The sequence below is a fragment of the Penicillium oxalicum genome, chromosome III (genome assembly GCF_001723175.1).
Source record: "Penicillium oxalicum strain HP7-1 chromosome III, whole genome shotgun sequence".
NCBI classification, from domain to species: Eukaryota; Fungi; Ascomycota; class Eurotiomycetes; order Eurotiales; family Aspergillaceae; genus Penicillium; species Penicillium oxalicum.
This window is the reverse complement of record NC_064652.1, coordinates 3,678,898-3,697,517: the sequence shown is the minus strand read 5'-3', so window position 1 is coordinate 3,697,517 and position 18,620 is coordinate 3,678,898. Positions and strand designations below refer to the sequence as shown.

Sequence of the window (18,620 nt, the reverse complement as noted above, 5' to 3'; positions counted from 1 at the left end):
CACTCCAAAAGTGGTAGGCGGTAAGGCTGATTATCGATAACCCACTTTTTTTTTCTGTCGGCGCTGCAACTATCGCTGGTGAAGTCTTTGCGATTGCAAGATACAATCCAATTGTTGGACTCGGAGTTCGAGATATTGCTCACCCGTCAGTTCTCACTGAATATAAGCGGCTACTCTTCCCAGCTCTCAATCACAGCGGTCGCGAACACGCACATCCACGCACTATTGACAAGATGCCGGCCTCCGTTCACTCCGAGGAGGCTCACGAGAATGACCAGTCCATGATGGATGCCGAGGCCGAGGAGCCTATCAACCCTATCTTGCTGGATGAGAAGCGTATTATTGTGGTAAGTTGCGCAGTTCAGACAAATTCAACTGCACCTTGACTCTATCAATGCGAAGCTGTCTAACATTCGGGCGTTTGTCCGTTGTAGTTGCCCGGCTCCTCCGACACTGCTGCGTCCTTCCAATTTGATGGTGAAGGTCACACCATGGGCAATGCGTTGCGGTATGCCATCATGAAGAAGTGAGTACCTCCGGCGATGCCCCTGCGGTGCCGCTCGTCCGTCCACATCAGCCTGTACCAGGCACGCGCGAAATCTTTCCGAGCCCATATCTAATGTCTTTGTCTAGCCCTGCGGTCGAGTTCTGCGGTTACACCATCCCTCACCCCTCTGACGCCAAAATGCACGTTCGCATTCAGACCAACGGTATGTCAGCATATAGATTCTGCGGTTCCAGGCGAATTTCGCCTCGATCCAGTCGCATCTTGAAACTAATAGTCTTTGCTTCTTCAAGATACCACAACCGCTCTCGAAGCGCTGGAGAAAGGATTCAACGACTTGATGGACCTGTGTGACGTCGTTACAGAGAAATTCACCGCCGCGCGGGACCAGTTCAAGGAGGACTCTGTCAACCGGATGGAGGGGTAGATACAGTAGCCCCGCAAGGGTGCTACAGCCGGTCGTCTTGCATTTGCATATATTGTTGTACGGATTTTTTTGTGGCGTTTTGGGAAAGCTTAAAGCTTGACAACATCAATGACGGTATATTTGTTATGAATCCTCTTATTTTCCGCCCCTCTCTCTCCTTTCTTGGATTTACCCTCTCGTCGTTGGCTTCCTTTCCTACGTGGATAATGGGACCCTCGATCGAGAATGAACTGCACCATCGGCCGGTCAAGGCAACACAAGATGGAGATGACCAGGGAATGTACAGATTTGGTGCGACAAAGCCAAGGGCGTGCCGAATATTTCGGGCCAGGCAAGATGGACGCTGCGAGCAGCCAGGGTGTCACACAAGAAAATCACCCGCGTGGTTGATGTCAGCAGTTCTGCTGCTTGATGTCGACAATGACATCCAGGAGTCGTGACCCATTCGGAAAACGAACAATGCTAAACTTTAAAAAAAGGCCGAAGAATGAGGATACAGTTCGCAAATGAGATCATTTTCTTAATTTGGATATGCAAGATTATGTGTAGATCGATCTGGGTGAATGGTGCGCACGGGAGAATCGCTGCCTTCTCTTCCTGCTCGCCAGGGCGTGGTGTCGATGATCATGGACGGGTTTGCGTCTCGAATGATGGGAACTTTCGGAGGATCCGATCGATGACCTTTCGATTATGTGTCACACCTTGAGTACCAAGCTTATGCATTCATCTTGTGAGTCTTTTTTGGACCCCCCCCCCTTCGGATCCCTTCGAACGAATCATCTCATTTGGAACCACTTAAACAATAGAAATCCTCCCAGTCGTCGTGAATAGTGAGATGTTCATTCCATCCAAGTCCGATGTCAAATCAAGGTGATCTGATTTTCCGCGACACGTGCGCCACACCCACGAAATTCCACCACGACTTGGAGGGTCAAGGTTCAGCCTCCAGAAGAAAGAGGAAATGCATCTCGATTCATTAGACCCCAACCATTGGCAGGGGGGAAAAGCCGCAGCCGCGACTCCATCTCCACCGCACGTCTGCACATTCCTCGGCGTGCGAGCTTGCTTTTCCACACGCAGCAGGACGGGAGGCATTCCGAATGCGTATGAGGTGCCATTTTGCCCTTGATGGGACCGAAAATAGCCCGTACACAGAGTGGGGTCTTTTCCAAGGTTTCTTTGTGTTTTGAGTCTGACACTTTGATAGAGTTCCCTCTGCAAAGAGTGATGAACCTGACAGGGGTCATAGTCAGGCTGGTCAACCGGTGTTGCTCCTGTGAGTACTAGGATGCATCCTATTCTAGATTCTCATGGGATAGGTCTGGATCGGATGATGATCCCAGACCCGGAGATCATTGACTACTACTAGGCGCGATCGCATTCCTTTATTCAGAGGTTACCAATGCTCCGAGCTTCTTCTTTGGAGGTGGGAGATCTCTGACCTTTGCTTTTCACGCCCTCGTGAGAGATGGTCTCTTTTTTTTCCATTTTTGTTTTGATGGCGCAAGTGTTTGTAGATTCTAGTGTTACTGCCTGGCCATAGACATCCAGATACTTTTGCCAATGGACCGGGACATGAATACCACTCTTTCGATCTTCCACATCAAAGATGGCCCACTCTCATCCTCGATAAGAGATGCTATTTGCGCTAAATGAAGCCAGACTCAATGTAACTTGCGCGTCGAATCTTGTTCATCTGCTCTGCTGCCAACGGAAAGGCTCACGTTTTCCTTGAGCAAGGGGGTTAGGTGAGACCTCCCCACTGGGCACGCCTCACTCGTGGACAAAGTCTACCAGGTCCCCGGGACAGGGCGATTGCAACGCTGAGATCCTTGGTCCGGCGAAGTCGATCTTGACCTTGCTGGGATCTTTGGGATGACCCGCGAGGTGGGCTCAAAGACCATGCTCCAAGAATGTACGCCGCAAGCTTTTGTCCACAACTCTGATGTTAGTACGGCATCGGTCGTACTTTGGCCATGACATTTTGCGACATTGACGTTTGCGCAAAAGGCATCCCAAAGACAATTGCTGTCGTATTGATGGCAAAGCTCTCGAATATTTAAAGACGCACCTTATGGCCTGGGACGCATCTCTTTCTACCACCAAGCTCCAGCAATTTCCAGATCTTCCCATCACTCCTCTCGAACCAAGCCCATCTTTTTGATCTCCCGAGTCTCTCTCGTACCCAGTACGTTGTGATCTTTGCTCTTTGCTCTTGGATTACTTTCCGTTTCTAGTACTAAGTTGTCTCTTCTTCCCAGGCACCGCAGAAATGTTCGTCAAGTCCATCCTCGCTATCGCCGGCCTCGCTGGCTTCGCCATCGCGGGCGCCATGCCTGCATCTGTCTGCGCCAGCCACCAGCAGGTTGTCTGCTCAGGCAACGGTAACGGTGGTCTCTTGACCCTGGGCAACGTTCTTCCCGGTGCTCTCGGTACCTCCTGCTCCGGCGGTGATGTCTACTGCTGTGATACTTCCGATATCAACCAGGTACGACGAGTTCCGGAGGGATCGCGCGCGAAAAAGAAAACGAACTAGACATAAACTAACAAGGTCTCTCAGGTTGGCCTCGTGAATCTTGATGTCAACGCTCAGTGCTCCCTCAACCACCTTCTCTAAGTGCGACTACATCTGAGAGGGGCAGGAGATCTATCTTTCTTCTTACCGAGAGGTGAACATGATGGTGGAGCCCTCCTGGGTAGTGGAAAGAGATTTGAAATCAATCGATCTGAAGCTTGAGCTTGTGCGCTAGTTTGAAGTCCATTGGTCGGGGAGACTTTACCAGGCTACAGGTAGAGGCCTATCTAATTAATAGCATCAAATGAGTGCATACTCTTTAATTGAAACAGAGCTCGAATATAATTAATTGTTGTAGTAGCGATTCATCATGTGCAGTGATGCTACCATACAAGTTTTCCAACAATGTTCGAGCATCACCCGCAAAAATCTGTGTGGCTGTCAATTTTTCACATCAACCCAGCCCAAAGATAACGCGAACAACTCAAGAGCGTCGTTACTTTCTCAAGGCCATGGGGCCTTGAAATCTGTCTGATTTTTTCCCCCTCATTTTTCCTATAAATTCTCATTGGATTCTAGGCTTCCCCCGTACTCTGGCAAAAGGCGGCGGTAGATTAGATCCTGTTGCTTCGTAAGATTGAGCCTCCACACTTCTGCCAGGATAGACTCCAACAAGCTCTTCACGAAAGACGCAGATCAAATTCCAACCCGTCAAATACCATATTCATTCTCCCGTGTCCCTGCGTCTGAAACCATCGAGATTCAATGATCAGGTCCATACCGGTAGACGAATTGACCAAAGGGATCAGATAACACAGTAACATCAGCCACTCTCCTCCGCGGAAAAAGCCAGGAAAAAGGTTCCAATCCCTACTTGAGTTGGAGAAGGAAAAACACCCTGTTCCTTGCAAACGTCCAGCCCAGACCTTGGTCAAAGAGTAATACTCTCTTCAGAAACTTGGAATTGTACCTCGACATGAAAGCAGACCCAGCTAACAATCGAAGCTTAGTCTCCAGCGCCGATCCAAACTATAAAAATATGGAGACTCAAGTGGAGATCCATCGAGACCAATACTGTAAGCTGAGTTCCCGGGAGCTTTCTTTTAACGGGTTGAATCGAGAAGAAAATCTGACGCCGCATTCGGAAAGAGGGCCATCGCGGATCGTGGTTACTCAGATCTATCTGGTCGACTCCACAATTTGCGATCGCGCAGTGTAACATGGGCTTGAGAGATAGATGCTCTGTCCCATCCGAATTTGGTTGACGTCAATATTTGTGGAATAGTATGCTTCGACGTGTCATGTATACACACCTTTGGTAGAACAAGCTTTGGATCATATAGACTGAATTTGTATAAAGTTTGAGGTAGAGACGTTGCCAGATACATTTTTTTCTTATTCTTTAGACGCACTCGATCAAGTGAACTTTCCTCTCTTAGCTTGCCATCAGACTCCAGTGAGTTAAGATCTCCTGAGAGAATTGTCTCTCTCTATCTCTTTTGCTTATCACAAAAAGAAAATCGTCAAGACCCTTTCCGACTTGATTATTTTACTGACATATCGTTCTAGTTCACCCGTCAACCCATCACCATGAAGTTCTTCCTCGTCCTTTCTCTCCTGGCTGCCTCGGCTCTCGCTATCCCAGCGGACGCTGCCTACAAGCCCAGCAGCGAGAAATCCGGCGGCGAAAAGTCCAGCGGCGACACGACCGTCTGCTCCAGCAAACAGACGGTTGTGTGCAGTGATAACGGAAACGGTGGCCTGCTCTCTCTGGGCAACCTGCTCACCGGTCTTCTCGGCGAGAGCTGCTCTGGCGGTGATGTCTACTGCTGCTCCGAGGAGGAGGTCAACCAGGTAGGACTGCATTTTGAATCCCGGGAGATCCTCATTCCCCCCATATAAAGCATCTTTTTTTTCCTAACACCGTCAAATAGGTCGGTCTGATCAACCTGGACTTGAACTTGCAGTGCAGCTTGAACCACCTGCTCTAAGTGCAGAAGGTCATCTATTGAAGCGCATGAGAGGAAAGGTCGGAGGTGGAATAGATGGGGAGAGAAAAGCGGAAATTCTAATTGTGTTTAGACTTATCACTACTTAATTCACTGTGGCTGTCCACAGCATTTGACAATCCGTGGCCTCGAGAAAGTATGTTGTAGATATAAATGGAGAGCTCGGAGAAGGTTGAATGACATTTTTTGAAACTTTATTGCATGATCTGGTCAGAGCATTGATTACGCAAGAAAAAAAAAGAAACTCAATTGTTCAACCACCAAGTTTCAAAAGATGCACATAAGACCGGCTTGGGTTATAGAGTGTCGGGAGGCCAAGTACACGCGTCGTGTTCCACCCCCGCGTCTTTGACTTCTACCTAGCAGGCAGCACGATACCACTGATCACGTTTGAGTGTTTGATATCCTATGGAAGGTGTCAAACACAAACGTAAAATATGAGAGGCAAGTGAGAGAAAAGAAAGATGGTACCCAACATGTTGGAAAACGAATCAGTGCAGAGAATGAGGTGAAGATCTTGTTGAAATTGGCCCAGGAAATGTGTGTCCAACGTCAATTTTAAATGTCAAGTCAGCATCAGGTGGATGCCGAGGCGAAGGTTGATCAGATGTGCGGGCGGTCATTGCGCTCAGACCGACTGATCGAAGACTCAGCGGAGTGCGTCCTACACTACTTCCTGCCAAATTGTCTATTTCGGGCCTGATCTCCAAAGCCGCGGGGAAGAGTCCTTCTTTGTAGACTGAGGCAGAGATCATGCCTCATGATTACAGCTCTCCAGAAAGTTTATTCATTGATTACCAAGGAATTTCCCCAAGTGCTGACGGGAGATGCCAGCATTGAAAGTTCCACCTTTGTGCCTCTTCACCGGTGCGATTGCTGCGCCAAGCGTCAAACAACCTCTCTGCTGTACCTTAAGGGAGAATCCTTTCAAAATCCAACTCTATTTCCTTCTTGAATCTCTGTTGAGCCGAGTTTCATTTCTTCCTGAGACAAGCTCCCCCTTTTTTTTCTTGAAGCAGGAAGTGTCCAGCCCAGCGCTTCTTCAAAGATTCCCCTCTTTCAAAGATCAGCCGCACTAGTGTCACCTATACCAAACGGCCTAGTTCTTACCGGAGGAGAACAAGACAAGATGCCTGCCACAGATGGGTTATCCCTATTGTCTCTGCCAGCCGAGCTCCTCGTTGAAGTCTTTTGCAGCCTCCCATCACTCAAGGATGTTGCCAACTTGGGAGCCAGCTGCAAGGTTGTGAACCAGCTTCAGAGCAGGCACTTCTCGTACATCGTCGACCATGTTTCCCTTCAGTCGATCCCCTGCTACGAAGACCTGCGGGCTCTTGTCGCAGACCAAGGCCATCTCGCAGCAGATCAACCCGTCACCAACATGTCCCTCGTCGGCTGCTTATTTCGCACATCCCAAAACATAGAAAAGGCGATCGACAATTACCACGCGCAGATGGCCCGGTACCCTCATCTAGATCCCCAAGTTCCGCAGGTCTTGTCCCTCACAGAAAAGACCCGATTCATCAAAGCACACTATCAGATCTGGGGCTTGATGCTGCTCGCGGAACAAGAAAAAGAGGAGCGGATCAAAAGTATGGGCCTTGAACAGGCATGTCTCCTCTCGGACTTGCTCTGCGTGTTCGATCCAATGGTAATTGACGACCCGATGATCGGTCGAATCATGCGTGAAGACTCCGTATCGAATCGGCGTCTGCTTAATCGGGTCCGACAGCGGCGCAATGACGAGTTTTTCAAAACACATGCCCGGTACTATCGTCCTCTGAGCTGGTCACCTTACGTGTACCCTTGCCGGCACGCATGGTGGTGTGACCGTGTGCAGGGTCTCTTCAAGAGCATGGTTTCTGGAACATTATTTGTGAAGGAGGCGGAGGATGACTCGGAAGATGAGGAAGACGAGTTGGAGGTTATTGAGATTCCGGATGAGGAGGCTGAATAAGGGAGGGATGACCCATGGGGGTGAGTAGCGCACGTGAGCTGGCGATGCCGTCTCCGAAACAGCAGTCGGAAGTCATGTCTCCTTGAATATCGGTAGCAGGATTTTGAGAGTCATTCACTTTAGAAAGAGAGACGAGCTTCAATTGTTTCATTCACTCCATATCTATTTGGCCTCTTAATTGGTTCACTCTCGTCGCCAAATTCGAATCGAATGGAAGCAAAAGAAGAAGAAAAAAAAGATGAAAATCAAAATAAAAATCGAGTCTATGAACGAACGTTCTATAGAATGAGACCGTGCGCGAATTGATTGTTCGGATTTTTCGTTATATTCCTCGGCTAAAGCGTCTTGTTTTTCAGTAGATATCAAACTTTTGTGAATAAACACTGCCCAGGAGAGACTCTCATTTCTGGCTCCGAGACAGATCTGATCGGTCAAATACTGGTCTTTCCGACGAGCCAAAGAAGCTTAAAGCTCAAGCGTATCACGTTACCCCAGCCAACGGCTGTCACCCCTCCAAGTCTTTGTTGGCTTCCAGCAGAGCTTGGTATCAACTGGTCAGCGAGCTCACCGGTCATGCTTGTCATGCAAACCTAATTTACCCGCGTTTGAGCACAATTAACTTCACGTCAACAATGGAACTCAAGCCGATTTGACGAGGAATGAAAGACATATATTTTTAAGTGTTGATGTCATTTTTGCCCGTAAATTCGGTCAGCTTTGCTAATCTCTACTTTTGTGTATTATAAGCGGGAAAAGCCCCTTGCAAACGGCTTAGAGAGTAATTTATTGTCACTATGAATGCCCTTTCTTTTTGGCAATCTCAAATACACGCTAACCAGTGGTCTTATTGACCTGAAGTCATGATGTTGGGTCTTCGCAATATTTTCAGACACTTTCATCTCGTGAGCTCTCTCGGATAGTCTCGAATGATTTGCGGCAAATGTTGAGGGTCACATTATGGCTGATTTTGAGCCAGCGTCACAGTTCTTTCACGATCAAGACTCAGGTACGAAACCTGAGTCTGTTGGAATTTCATGCGCACAAACTACTCAAGGATGTAGGTAGCCTGCTGAGCCTCGACTGGAACACTTGACCGGCTCCTGTGCTGATTTGTTTTCTTATTTTCCAGTTTGATATTCCAGTGCCGCGTGGATTTGTTGTCGAGACACCAGAGGAGGCCAGAAAAGTGGTCGCGAATATCAGTGGGCAATCAAAACATACCTGAGAACGAGAGTGCGAGGAATTGGCAGAGACTTGTTCCTGACCCAATCGGCTTTTTCTTCCAAGATGCTCCGTCTGTCGTGAAAGCCCAAATCCTTGCCGGTGGTCGTGGGAAGGGCAAATATGAAAGCGATGGAAAAGGAGGAGTTCGCATCATGAGCTCGTACGTCACTGACAGAGTGAAGATAACCATCGAGTCACGCTGAACTGATAACCTTCTTTTTTTGTCAGAGCTATCGAGGCCTTTGAGAATGCATCCAGAATGATCGGATACTATCTCGAAACCAAACAGACACCACCAGGCGGTCTGCTTGTTAATAAATTATACATCTACAAGGCCGTGGATATCGCGCAAGAATACTACGTCGCATTGACGTTTGACCGCGACCGTTCCATGCCGGTGCTGTTGATTTCCAACGTCGGAGGGGTGGATATCGAGTCCAACGCAGACAAATTGGAGCATTATTGGTTCGACATGACTCACGGAATCACTGCGGAAATAGTCGCCTACATCCAAGCTCAGCTCGGATTCTCAGACAAGGAGATCAGCGTGATCAGCCACATCCTCCACCAGATGGTCAAGCTCTTCCACGAAAAGGATGCGACCCTTCTCGAACTCAATCCACTCGTGCGAACCCCCCAAGGAGAGTTTATCTGCCTTGATGCCAAATTGACGTTTGACAACTCGGCTCGGTTCCGCCAGCCGGACATCTTCAGCCTCGAGGAGCGGTCGCCGGACGAGGAAGATGAGTACGAGGCGTCGCAAGCGGGCCTGTCCTATGTCCGACTGGAGGGGGACATTGGAAATCTCGTCAACGGCGCTGGCTTGGCGATGGCGACCAATGATCTGGTGAGCTTCTATGGGGGAAGATGCGCAAACTTTCTCGACGTTGGCGGTGGTGCAACCAAAGAGACCTTATTGAAAGCGTTTGAGATTCTGAACCGAGATACGAGAATCCACGGCATTTTGATCAACATCTACGGCGGTATATCTTCGGCCACAGGCGATATGAACGTTGAGATTGAGTTGCTGACTTCATCTGTAGGAATTGTTCGATGCGACATGATTGCCGAATCCATCATCGCCGCCGCGAGACAGATGGACGGCTTTAAAGTTCCAGTCGTGATTCGCCTTCAGGGCACCAACTGCGACACAGGTCTTGAACTGGTAAGAACCCGGGGGGGGGGGGGGGGGGGGGGGGGGGGGGGGGGTTTTCTCCACAATCGCGGTGTGAAGTGATATGGGAGTTGGCATGCTAAAAGTGGACACAGATTGGAAAATCCGCGTTGAACAATGTGATCGTCGAGCCAGACTTTGAGGTTGCTGCGAAAAGGATTGTCGAGGCCGCTAAAGTGACCCGCTAGCGTCAATGATCTCCGTGAGCCCTACGGACGAAAACTCGACAGGGGCTCTCTGGGAGTCTTGGCATGGCATAGCATGAACTTATGAACTTGTGTTCATGACAAGTGTCGGAGGAGCCGATGGTGGCAATACAATTACATCAAGTCGGTCCTGCATGAAGGGGGGGGATGAACTGTCTTTTTTTTTTTTTTTTTTTTTTCCTTTGCGAGCAGACGGGACTGGACGATAAACATATCATATGGTTGGCGCCTGATATGTGCAACAGTCACTAGCATAGTAAATTCTTTTTTTGGGTCGTGGTATCCACTGAATTGTGCTGCTCAGAGTTTAATCGTTCATCGCGAGGAATGCTTTTCATGTCTTGTCGCCACCTGCTAAAGCAAAATTTTGCGGCACGATCCGTGATTCGACACAATCGTCCCTCCATAAATAACCGTACAAATGATCGCTCCCTCCGCGATACCAAGTGGAACTATTCCTCGGATTAATTGCCCAGGGCTCTCCGCTTGTCCAAGGCTGGCGCTCAAGCTGATTGCACGATGATGCCAGCGCCCCACTGTGAGGTTTCACCTCTCAGCTGGATGAGCGCCGATTCTTTCTGAAGGAGGACTCGCTCCCGTCGGTAGGACTGGTAGTGGGTGGAACGGAACCAATTATGATTATGATGGAGAAGTGTCGCACAGTTTAATTGAGTGGTCGCTCGTGTTCCCTCTTTGAAGGGGGAATTGGGTTCCGGAATTAAAAGTTTCCATCGAAAAGGGAAAAAAAAAAAGTCTTTGTATGTGACGACTCGCTCCTGACAGTGCAACATCTCCGCTTGTCGACACTTGAAGGGTACGTGTGACATCCGCACACCCCTACGGTCACTCAGAATCATCATCATCATCACCTGGGGCTCTTTCTGCTCAGAGTACGTCCTTCTCAACACTTTCCAGTCAGGACGTTTCTACTTGGTAAAGGGCATTTTCTGTTCGCAGTAGTCCCGGTGAATTAACCCGATCCTCCGGGGAGGTCCCTCATCCTTTTTTTTTTTTGGTTATAATAAAAGGAAAATGTATAGGCCATCTACGAGGAATGAATGGCTTTTCTGTGGACCGCTATTCGCCCAGGCCCTAATCATCACTGCTTTGCAGATGTAAGTCAACCTTAAACCGTCGCGTACAGTTGACATTCACCCACCATGGCCATCCATGCTAAGATTGCCCTAGCTATATCCTCGTCGAATGGCAGACATGGGTGTACCCTAACATCATCCAAGTCCAGGTCGGGTATATTGTTCCCATCAATCTGGTCATCTTCGTCTTTACTTGCTTCTATATGATGGTATTGGCCCTTGACGCGGTGCACCACAAGAACAACTTGCTCCTCTTCGCCATCTGCGCGAGTAATGTCTGCATCGTGGTGCTTTCAGGGATGCAGCCCCATTCAATGAGAGACGCCGTTCGGGACCTGCCCACTGCCCGTGATGCCCATTTGGAGCACTTGGTGAATGTGAACTTCGATTTTCTGGGCCGAGTCGATCCGGCTTTGATAGCGTGTCCGGTCGTTTTTGCGATTTGTACCGTCTTGATTTGGCCCTCTGCCTATAGGCTTCACAAAGATTATGCCTGGGCAATTTATCGGACTATTCATGGTGACACGAGCATTAAGATTCGTTTTATCGCATACGAAGTGGGTTATGATTCTTTTTTGGTCTTTTCTCTTCTTTCACTTCACTTGGAAGATACTTGGCCGTCTGGCCATGCAGCTGCAGACAAGGGGAAACGAAACTGACATACCCTTGCTAGGTCTATCTGGTCCTGATAAAGCTCGACTTCTACTTCATCACCGTCTTCATCATTCAATATGACTTGATCGATGTCCACTTCAGGCAGCCGGAGTTTGCTCTCACGTTAGCCATTCTCCCCGCGATGCTCATCATGATGGCCCTCGCGATCTGGTTCGTCCGAAAGGAGTGGACGATGGCCATGATTCTGATTATTGTAAGTCCAAGAAGAGAAATCTCAATCCTCAAACTCTGCAAGTGGCGTGTCGCATCACCAAAGCATCCTCGAATACTAACATCCTTACCCAAAGCTCACCCACGGAGCACTTGCGGCCTATCTGGTCAGTCGCATCGTTGTACTCAACGGCCACGGTATCCTTGGCAATACCGCGGACAAGGACATGATGCTATTGTTCGCATACATCTCCTTGGTTCTCATGATCGGCACAATGGTGTGTGCATCGGTCTGCACATTCAATTTCAATCATGGCCTGAAAAGTCTATTCGCCGAGTCGAGCCCTAGTCATGATGAAGTGGACTTTGAGGCCCTGCCTCGCCGATATGAACAAATGCCCTCGCCGTACGACAGACTGTCCTTTGGGAAAAACGGCAGGGATGAGTGGTGAATCAAAACAAAAATAAAAAATAAAATAAAAAGCCTATCTACTCAATGTACATAATTAATTTGATCATCTTCGATAAATGTCAAGTCTCGATTGTCCATCTTCGTGTCGGCATAAAAAGAGGTGTGACGCTCCATGAGCAGATGCTACAATGCATGAGTCATGTGGTAATTATCTTGAGCCTGGGGTCAAGATAGAGAGAGTCGCTGCGTGGATTGAAACGAAAAAAAGTTGTAATCAGAATGATTTGACGATCTAGTCAGACAATATATACACACGTCATGTCGTGGTCGATGACACAGGCCCTTCACCTGGCATCCCACGGGTTGCAAACTGCAAAAAGAAAGGATGGAGAGTAATGGTAGGGGGTAGAAAAGAGGCGATGAATGAGGTATTGAGAATGGAGCTTTTCAGTTGCGACCCTCCAAGAAGCCAGAAACGAAGTTGCGGGGCAGACGCGCGCCAGGGTCCTCCTCAGGACGGAAGTACTTCATGACGTGCGACAGTTGCTTCCAGTAATTGAGGGTCTCCTGGAACTCGGCGTGGCTCTGGAACAGCAGCACATCAATGACACTCAGCTGGCTGACATAGCGGTGCTTCTCGAATTCCTGGCGAATCTTGGTGCGGATGGCAGATACGGGCATGCCCAAAGAATACATCGTTTGAATCTCGGGGGACTGCACACTCAGATAAGAACACATGTTAGCCTGCATTGCTCTTGCCTCTTTTTCAAGCCTGTATCTGCGGTAGGAATCACGGCTATCTTTTGCCGAAATCTCGCAGTACGGTTTTGGACGTGCGGATTGGACGCTCACGCCGGAGCAAGGGCGGAGGAGAAGCTGAGGGTTCATGGGAACAACTGACCGCGCGAAGCCACTCTCGATAGGACTTGAGGACACGGGTTTTGGCATCGGCAAGGTTGACGGCTAGAAGACATGACATGGTTAATCGACTGTCTCCTACAGCGCAATTGGGTTCTGAATCGTGGCGCTTGCATCGCGGGCAATCTGCGGGCCTCATGGAGCAGGTTGACGGAGAATCAGAAACGTACAGGAACGCGTCCGTTGCGCGAGGTAGGTAGGGTTGATAGTCATCTTGTCGATTGAGTGTGTGATTGCTCAGCCCAGTCCAGTTCAATCGCAAAGACGTAGCGCGCGGGGAAAGATCGAGACGCTGATGAGCTTCTGGGTGGTGGAGGTTTCATCGAGGTTCGGCGGATGGAATCGGTGGTCTTCACCGCCTTCCTGTTCCAAAAATTTCTTTTTCAGTTTTGATGGCGGGCACCCAGTCGCATGCTTTTGATTTTTTGTGATCATTCAGATTGAAATCGCGCATTTGCAGTTTTTTGATCCTCGAGGCCGATCGTTATCCTGGAACTGACTCTCTGATCGAATATTGGAAGAGCCCTGCCTCATTCGCCCGAAACCGTCAAAGTTCATCCACACCCGCAACTCTCGCAAATATCAAATGGCGCCCACGAAAGGGTCATCCAAGGGTGCCTCCTCTGGAGGTGGCTCCAAAGGGCTCCAGGGATCCAAGGGCTCCAAATCGTCTACTATGCCGTCTTCCTCCCGCGTGAGCAAGCCAAGTGGCAAGAAGAATGTCAAGCGACCGCCGCCCCAAGAAGTCAAGTCCAAGGCCCGCACTGCTCCAGAGATGCTTGCAAAGAAGAAGAAGAGAGTCTATACCGAGGCAGAGCTGGATCTTCCTAAGTTGAACCAGATCACCCCCGTCGGAGTCGTGAAACCAAAGGGCAAGAAGAAGGGCAAGGTCTTCGTTGACGATCAGGTACGTCCACTGCGTGACTTAGCAAATGCCGTAAGTCAGGACTTTTTGGCTAACGGTCCTTTTTTTGCGCCTTGCAATAGGAGGGTATGATGACCATTCTCGCCATGGTCAATGCCGAAAAAGAGGGACAAATTGAGTCAAAGATGATGAAGGCTCGTCAACTCGAGGAGATCCGCGAAGCCAAGAGGGCCGAGGCCGAGGCACGAATGAACGAGAAGAAATCCAAGCTGGACGCCGTGAAGGATTCCATTCGGAACAAGAAGAAGAACAAGAGCGGAAAGGACAAGGGCTCAGAGGCCTCGTCAAGATCGGCGAGTGACGCCAAGTCTGCTAAGGGCAAGCGCAAGAGTGTCTCCTTTGCCTAAGCGTCTGGACAGAGCCAGCAGGAAGAAGAAACAAGGTTGCATGCGAGCAATCGAGCAAATTTTGTCAATACCATATCATCAATTGTATCTAGACTGGGGTTTGGCGTTCGTGTGGGGCTTATGATTCCCTCGGATTCAAATTATTGTGAATAGCGTCTTGATTCTTCAATGGGCATCGATCATTTTCCAGACCCTGAGGGATTGGCCACCAGGAGCTGAGATTTCAATGTTTTGCTTTTCAAAAATTCTTTCTCTGAGGGTGTAGTCCTCACAACTGAGGTGTTACCACAAATTCTCGAGTGAGAACTTGCGATTCAAATACCCAGCTACGCATATGTGAACCGACTATGGCAACAAATTGAAAATGGATTTAATATGGAACAGTCGCCGTTTCGACGCAAGAAACCTCGGTGTATATGAATGTAGCCTCTAATTAACACAAACCCCCCAACCCCTCTATATCATTGAATGATGTGTCTCCATGAATCCCTGAAAGCACTGATTGAATAAACGCCATGGATCTTGCGAGCCTCGACCGTCGATTTACATTGGCAGCTTCATGTCCAACTTGCGATGGACTGGGAGAAATTCGGGTTTTGGCGACGTGTCATCGTCTTTTTCCGGCCCAAAGTGGCTGGCAATGCGCCCCGGAAGCCTTTGAGGGTCCTCAACTACACCAGGGATATCCATGTCGATCTCTTTAGCCATTGTGTTCAGGAAGCTCGTCACCTGGGAAGAGGTTAATACGATGATTTCCAGGTTCAAATGAGTAGTTTCCTGGCAAAGCTTCAACTTACCGGTTTAACAAACCAACGCTCGCCACCGAGTTCAAACCAGCCCAAGTGGCCACCCCACGAGGTGGTCAGCATGACACCATAAGGAGTTTGAGTCATCTCTTGGAATGGCAGTGCGTTGCGCGATGCAATCTAGAGGTACATTTTAGTATTCTCTTCGAAGATATCAGAATGAAGGTCTCAGAACGGATGAACGTACGGGATCATCCTCTGCTTGGACTGTGAAGAAAGGAATGCGGATGCGAAGCATGGCGTCTGTCGAGGTAGCATCACGGTAGTAGGCGCCTTCTGTGGGGTAACCCCATGTGGGACATTGGATAGCCCTGGAGGACCAGAAGTATTAGAGAAATTTCAAGCTTCTGGGAGTGTATATCTAACGAGAAGACATACCGATCAAACTCGTGCAGATAAGTGGTCTTTCGAATAGCCTCCACGTCAATACGGGGGTTCTTCGAAACTTGGTCGACATGTCTATCTTCCAAATCAGTACGGAGTGACACAGCCACAAATAAGCATGGGAGGCTCACGCTTCAAAAAGTCGCTTCATGCTTGATCCCATGGTCTTGCTGTAAACCTCCTTGCCGAGCCAGGAGCTCACCAAATTAACCGAGCTGACGTCCAAGTTCCAAGGACTAGCGCAAAGGACTGCTGCTTTGAGCTCACAGCCATCTCCTTCTTCTCCCAGATACTAAGTAGCAGAATCAGCAAGACTGACTCTCATGTGAAGGAGCAAGATCCTATCAGCTTACGTTTGCAAGAATGTTGGCACCCAGTGAGAACCCAATACCGAAGAGTGGCCGATTGGGGAAAGTTTTCCTCAACCACTTCACAGACTGACGCACATCCCATGTAGCACGGGCATTGTACAAGACACCCGTGCTGATCTTCGTCTGGGAGCAGCCTCGCGAGTTGACCACACAGGCTTCCCAGGTGCCATCCGCGATCAGTGGGGAAAGGACGTGTCGTAGATAGACTTCATGAGAACCTCCACTCAGACCATGAAGAACAACCAGCATTGGTCTGGTATCATCCGAAGGAATTCTAGCAAATTCCTCCTCTGAATAGAACGACGTCCGAGGCGGCAGTCCTGAAGGCTGCGTATAATTCCGTGCCTGATCAGTCAATTCTCCCTCGGGCGGCATCTCGTACGGTTTGACCACAAAGTCAATTGCATATGTGCCCATGAACATTGCACTCTCAGCCTCAAACATTCGGCGCTTGTAGTACACGGGGACATTATCATGCTTGAGCACGGTATACATTGTCTGCAGATGTCCATTGAACAGCATCGGGTTCAGATGGCATGTGGCAGGAGTCGCATCACGACAGATATTGACCAAGGTGGTCTGCTGCTTCGCATCCGTCTTGCCCCCTTTCTTGGTCAAGACCAGGTTGTTATCTTTGGCGTGGAAAAATGAAATTCGTCCGTTGGGACGTACCCAGGAGAGAAGACCCATGGCGACGAGAGCTGATAAGAGCAGCGGTAGGGGGAATGAATGAAGCAACGCTGATGCGAAATCCAACATGGGGTGCAGATGCCAAAAGGAAAAGAAAAGCCTAAGTGCAAGTAATGCAATCTAGAAGATGAAAAACAAACACGCGTCAAATTAAAAGAATGGCGTCCCTGGAGGCGACAGCGAGCAACCCTCGATTGCCAAGTTCTTCGATCCTCAGAAAAAACTGTCTTGATAACAGACCAACCTCGGTCCTTCCCGATCGGACCGGGTTGACTAAGGCCCGATTTCCGACAATCCGGTTTCTGTTGCCCAGGAGTCAAGAGGTATCTTACTACCAGTACTAACCTTGCCTCCAATAAGAGCACCCTCCCGTCGCTGACAACTCAACGACTGCTATCTTACTTATTGAAGTAGGGTACTCAGAATAGGGTTGCAAGTGCCTACTCATACCGTAGGGTATAACTAGTGCCTCGTCCAGCCGTGTACTTTGTGTTCACGTGACTCGTGCCCCACAAGCCTGCCAGGCACATCCAGGCCGTATACAGCCCATCAGGCACGTGCTTTTGCATGTGACTATCCTGGCTCTCAGTCCATGTACATATCTCAATGGATGGGTAGTACTACTCCCAATAGCTGCCGAGCTCTCAGACAAGTAGATTATAGTAGATGACTCCAATGAGAGGACTCCTTGGAGACCAGAGCAAGATCATACACGTCCGGTGTCCTCCACCATCCTTGTCAATATGACCATCTGAACAATTACCATCAGGACGTGAATATTTGATCACATTCAAAGACCGTGTTCCAACTCAAAGTGGACTGAGGACTTTAGTAGTGATGGAGCAGTGCTACCACTGACTGAGTGAGTACTTGAAAGTACCTATATAGTGAAGCAGTACAGTATTACTACTGTAGTAGTACAATAGTAGTCTATTAAAATCGTTGCCCGTCGGGACGGCTGCCGAGAAGCCCCAGTGGCCCTGTCTGCAAGGAGTCAGCCTGTCAGGAGCTGGTCATCACGAGGGATGTGGGACTGACAGCCTGAGGCTAGCGACCGGACATCCCGGCCGTTCTAAAATTTAGTCATCACTGTGTAAATAAGTTGATGCCCGAGGCTGCCATTACTCATGCCCAGCCTGAGTCGGCCTGAGGCCTCCGGTTTCACACTGTCGCACACTGTCGCAGCCCGTAAGGTCATAGGACCCCCGCAAGACTGATGGCTGGCAACACTGACCACCGAGTGTCAAATGACAAAGTCATCCACCTGTACATGTGGCTGGGTTTCTCTCTGCAAGCTTAAATCTTGGCAGCCCAGCCAACGTGGCCTTGGGGGAAGGACAGGTGGATCTGACAGATCGGTGGAGTGATGATGCAATCATGCGACTCGATGCGGCAAAGTAGATCACCGCATGCGGAACAGCCCTTGGTAGGATCCGGCGGCCCAGCTCCTTTTCTACACAAACTTCTCTCCGATCCAGTTTCAACAAGATATACAGTTGGGATTGAAGTGCTTCAAGAGTACTGCATTTGGATCAAAGAAGGGATGAACCACCACGAGCTCATGAAATGTTCTGTCGCTATCCGTTTTCGCAGACTGACAGGAGCTTGAAGTATAGCCCGCGCTCGTAAATCGCAAGCCATGTAATTCTGATAGCATAACCAGCCCTACCGTGACCCTATCCCATGGTCCGTTTTCGTGCACGTCTCTCACGAGTTCAGGCAATACTTGAAGGTCAACAGGCCCAGAGTGTAGATGAATTGTAGGGTCCTCCAATTCTCAATCGTTGTCTGCGACCATTCCGTTGTCTTCTATCACACGACTCAGCGTGCA

The 18,620-nt window shown here is 49.2% G+C and overlaps 9 protein-coding genes across 9 annotated transcripts; 7 read left to right on the top strand and 2 right to left on the bottom strand.

The window, feature by feature from the left end:
* Positions 1-233: 233 nt before the first annotated feature.
* On the top strand, positions 234-932 carry POX_c04681 (DNA-directed RNA polymerases I and III subunit; the record flags this gene model as incomplete). Its single annotated transcript, XM_050113543.1, has 4 exons — positions 234-347; positions 435-526; positions 634-710; positions 799-932. 4 exons carry the CDS (start codon positions 234-236, stop codon positions 930-932), a joined length of 417 nt encoding a protein of 138 aa, XP_049971099.1.
* Positions 933-3,204: 2,272 nt separating this feature from the next.
* Positions 3,205-3,549, top strand: POX_c04680 (uncharacterized protein; the record flags this gene model as incomplete). The annotated part of the gene is made up of 2 exons (XM_050113542.1): positions 3,205-3,420; positions 3,493-3,549. 2 exons carry the CDS (start codon positions 3,205-3,207, stop codon positions 3,547-3,549), a joined length of 273 nt encoding a protein of 90 aa, XP_049971098.1.
* Positions 3,550-5,037: 1,488 nt separating this feature from the next.
* On the top strand, positions 5,038-5,438 carry POX_c04679 (uncharacterized protein; the record flags this gene model as incomplete). Its single annotated transcript, XM_050113541.1, has 2 exons — positions 5,038-5,301; positions 5,382-5,438. The coding sequence occupies 2 exons, from the start codon at positions 5,038-5,040 to the stop codon at positions 5,436-5,438; spliced, it is 321 nt and encodes a 106-aa protein (XP_049971097.1).
* Positions 5,439-6,585: 1,147 nt separating this feature from the next.
* On the top strand, positions 6,586-7,413 carry POX_c04678 (uncharacterized protein; the record flags this gene model as incomplete). Its single annotated transcript, XM_050113540.1, has 1 exon — positions 6,586-7,413. The coding sequence occupies one exon, from the start codon at positions 6,586-6,588 to the stop codon at positions 7,411-7,413; it is 828 nt and encodes a 275-aa protein (XP_049971096.1).
* Positions 7,414-8,276: 863 nt separating this feature from the next.
* Positions 8,277-9,999, top strand: POX_c04677 (Succinate--CoA ligase [ADP-forming] subunit beta; the record flags this gene model as incomplete). The annotated part of the gene is made up of 6 exons (XM_050113539.1): positions 8,277-8,315; positions 8,390-8,470; positions 8,543-8,615; positions 8,701-8,797; positions 8,866-9,802; positions 9,907-9,999. 6 exons carry the CDS (start codon positions 8,277-8,279, stop codon positions 9,997-9,999), a joined length of 1,320 nt encoding a protein of 439 aa, XP_049971095.1.
* Positions 10,000-11,049: 1,050 nt separating this feature from the next.
* On the top strand, positions 11,050-12,388 carry POX_c04676 (uncharacterized protein; the record flags this gene model as incomplete). Its single annotated transcript, XM_050113538.1, has 4 exons — positions 11,050-11,132; positions 11,206-11,668; positions 11,785-11,979; positions 12,074-12,388. The coding sequence occupies 4 exons, from the start codon at positions 11,050-11,052 to the stop codon at positions 12,386-12,388; spliced, it is 1,056 nt and encodes a 351-aa protein (XP_049971094.1).
* Positions 12,389-12,795: 407 nt separating this feature from the next.
* On the bottom strand, positions 12,796-13,479 carry POX_c04675 (NADH-ubiquinone oxidoreductase 14.8 kDa subunit; the record flags this gene model as incomplete). The annotated part of the gene is made up of 3 exons (XM_050113537.1): positions 12,796-13,062; positions 13,250-13,311; positions 13,437-13,479. 3 exons carry the CDS (start codon positions 13,477-13,479, stop codon positions 12,796-12,798), a joined length of 372 nt encoding a protein of 123 aa, XP_049971093.1.
* A 373-nt stretch (positions 13,480-13,852) lies between these two features.
* Positions 13,853-14,538, top strand: POX_c04674 (60S ribosomal subunit assembly/export protein loc1; the record flags this gene model as incomplete). The annotated part of the gene is made up of 2 exons (XM_050113536.1): positions 13,853-14,203; positions 14,254-14,538. 2 exons carry the CDS (start codon positions 13,853-13,855, stop codon positions 14,536-14,538), a joined length of 636 nt encoding a protein of 211 aa, XP_049971092.1.
* A 543-nt stretch (positions 14,539-15,081) lies between these two features.
* On the bottom strand, positions 15,082-16,789 carry POX_c04673 (uncharacterized protein; the record flags this gene model as incomplete). Its single annotated transcript, XM_050113535.1, has 6 exons — positions 15,082-15,267; positions 15,336-15,464; positions 15,532-15,655; positions 15,723-15,803; positions 15,860-16,020; positions 16,082-16,789. The coding sequence occupies 6 exons, from the start codon at positions 16,787-16,789 to the stop codon at positions 15,082-15,084; spliced, it is 1,389 nt and encodes a 462-aa protein (XP_049971091.1).
* Positions 16,790-18,620: the final 1,831 nt, after the last annotated feature.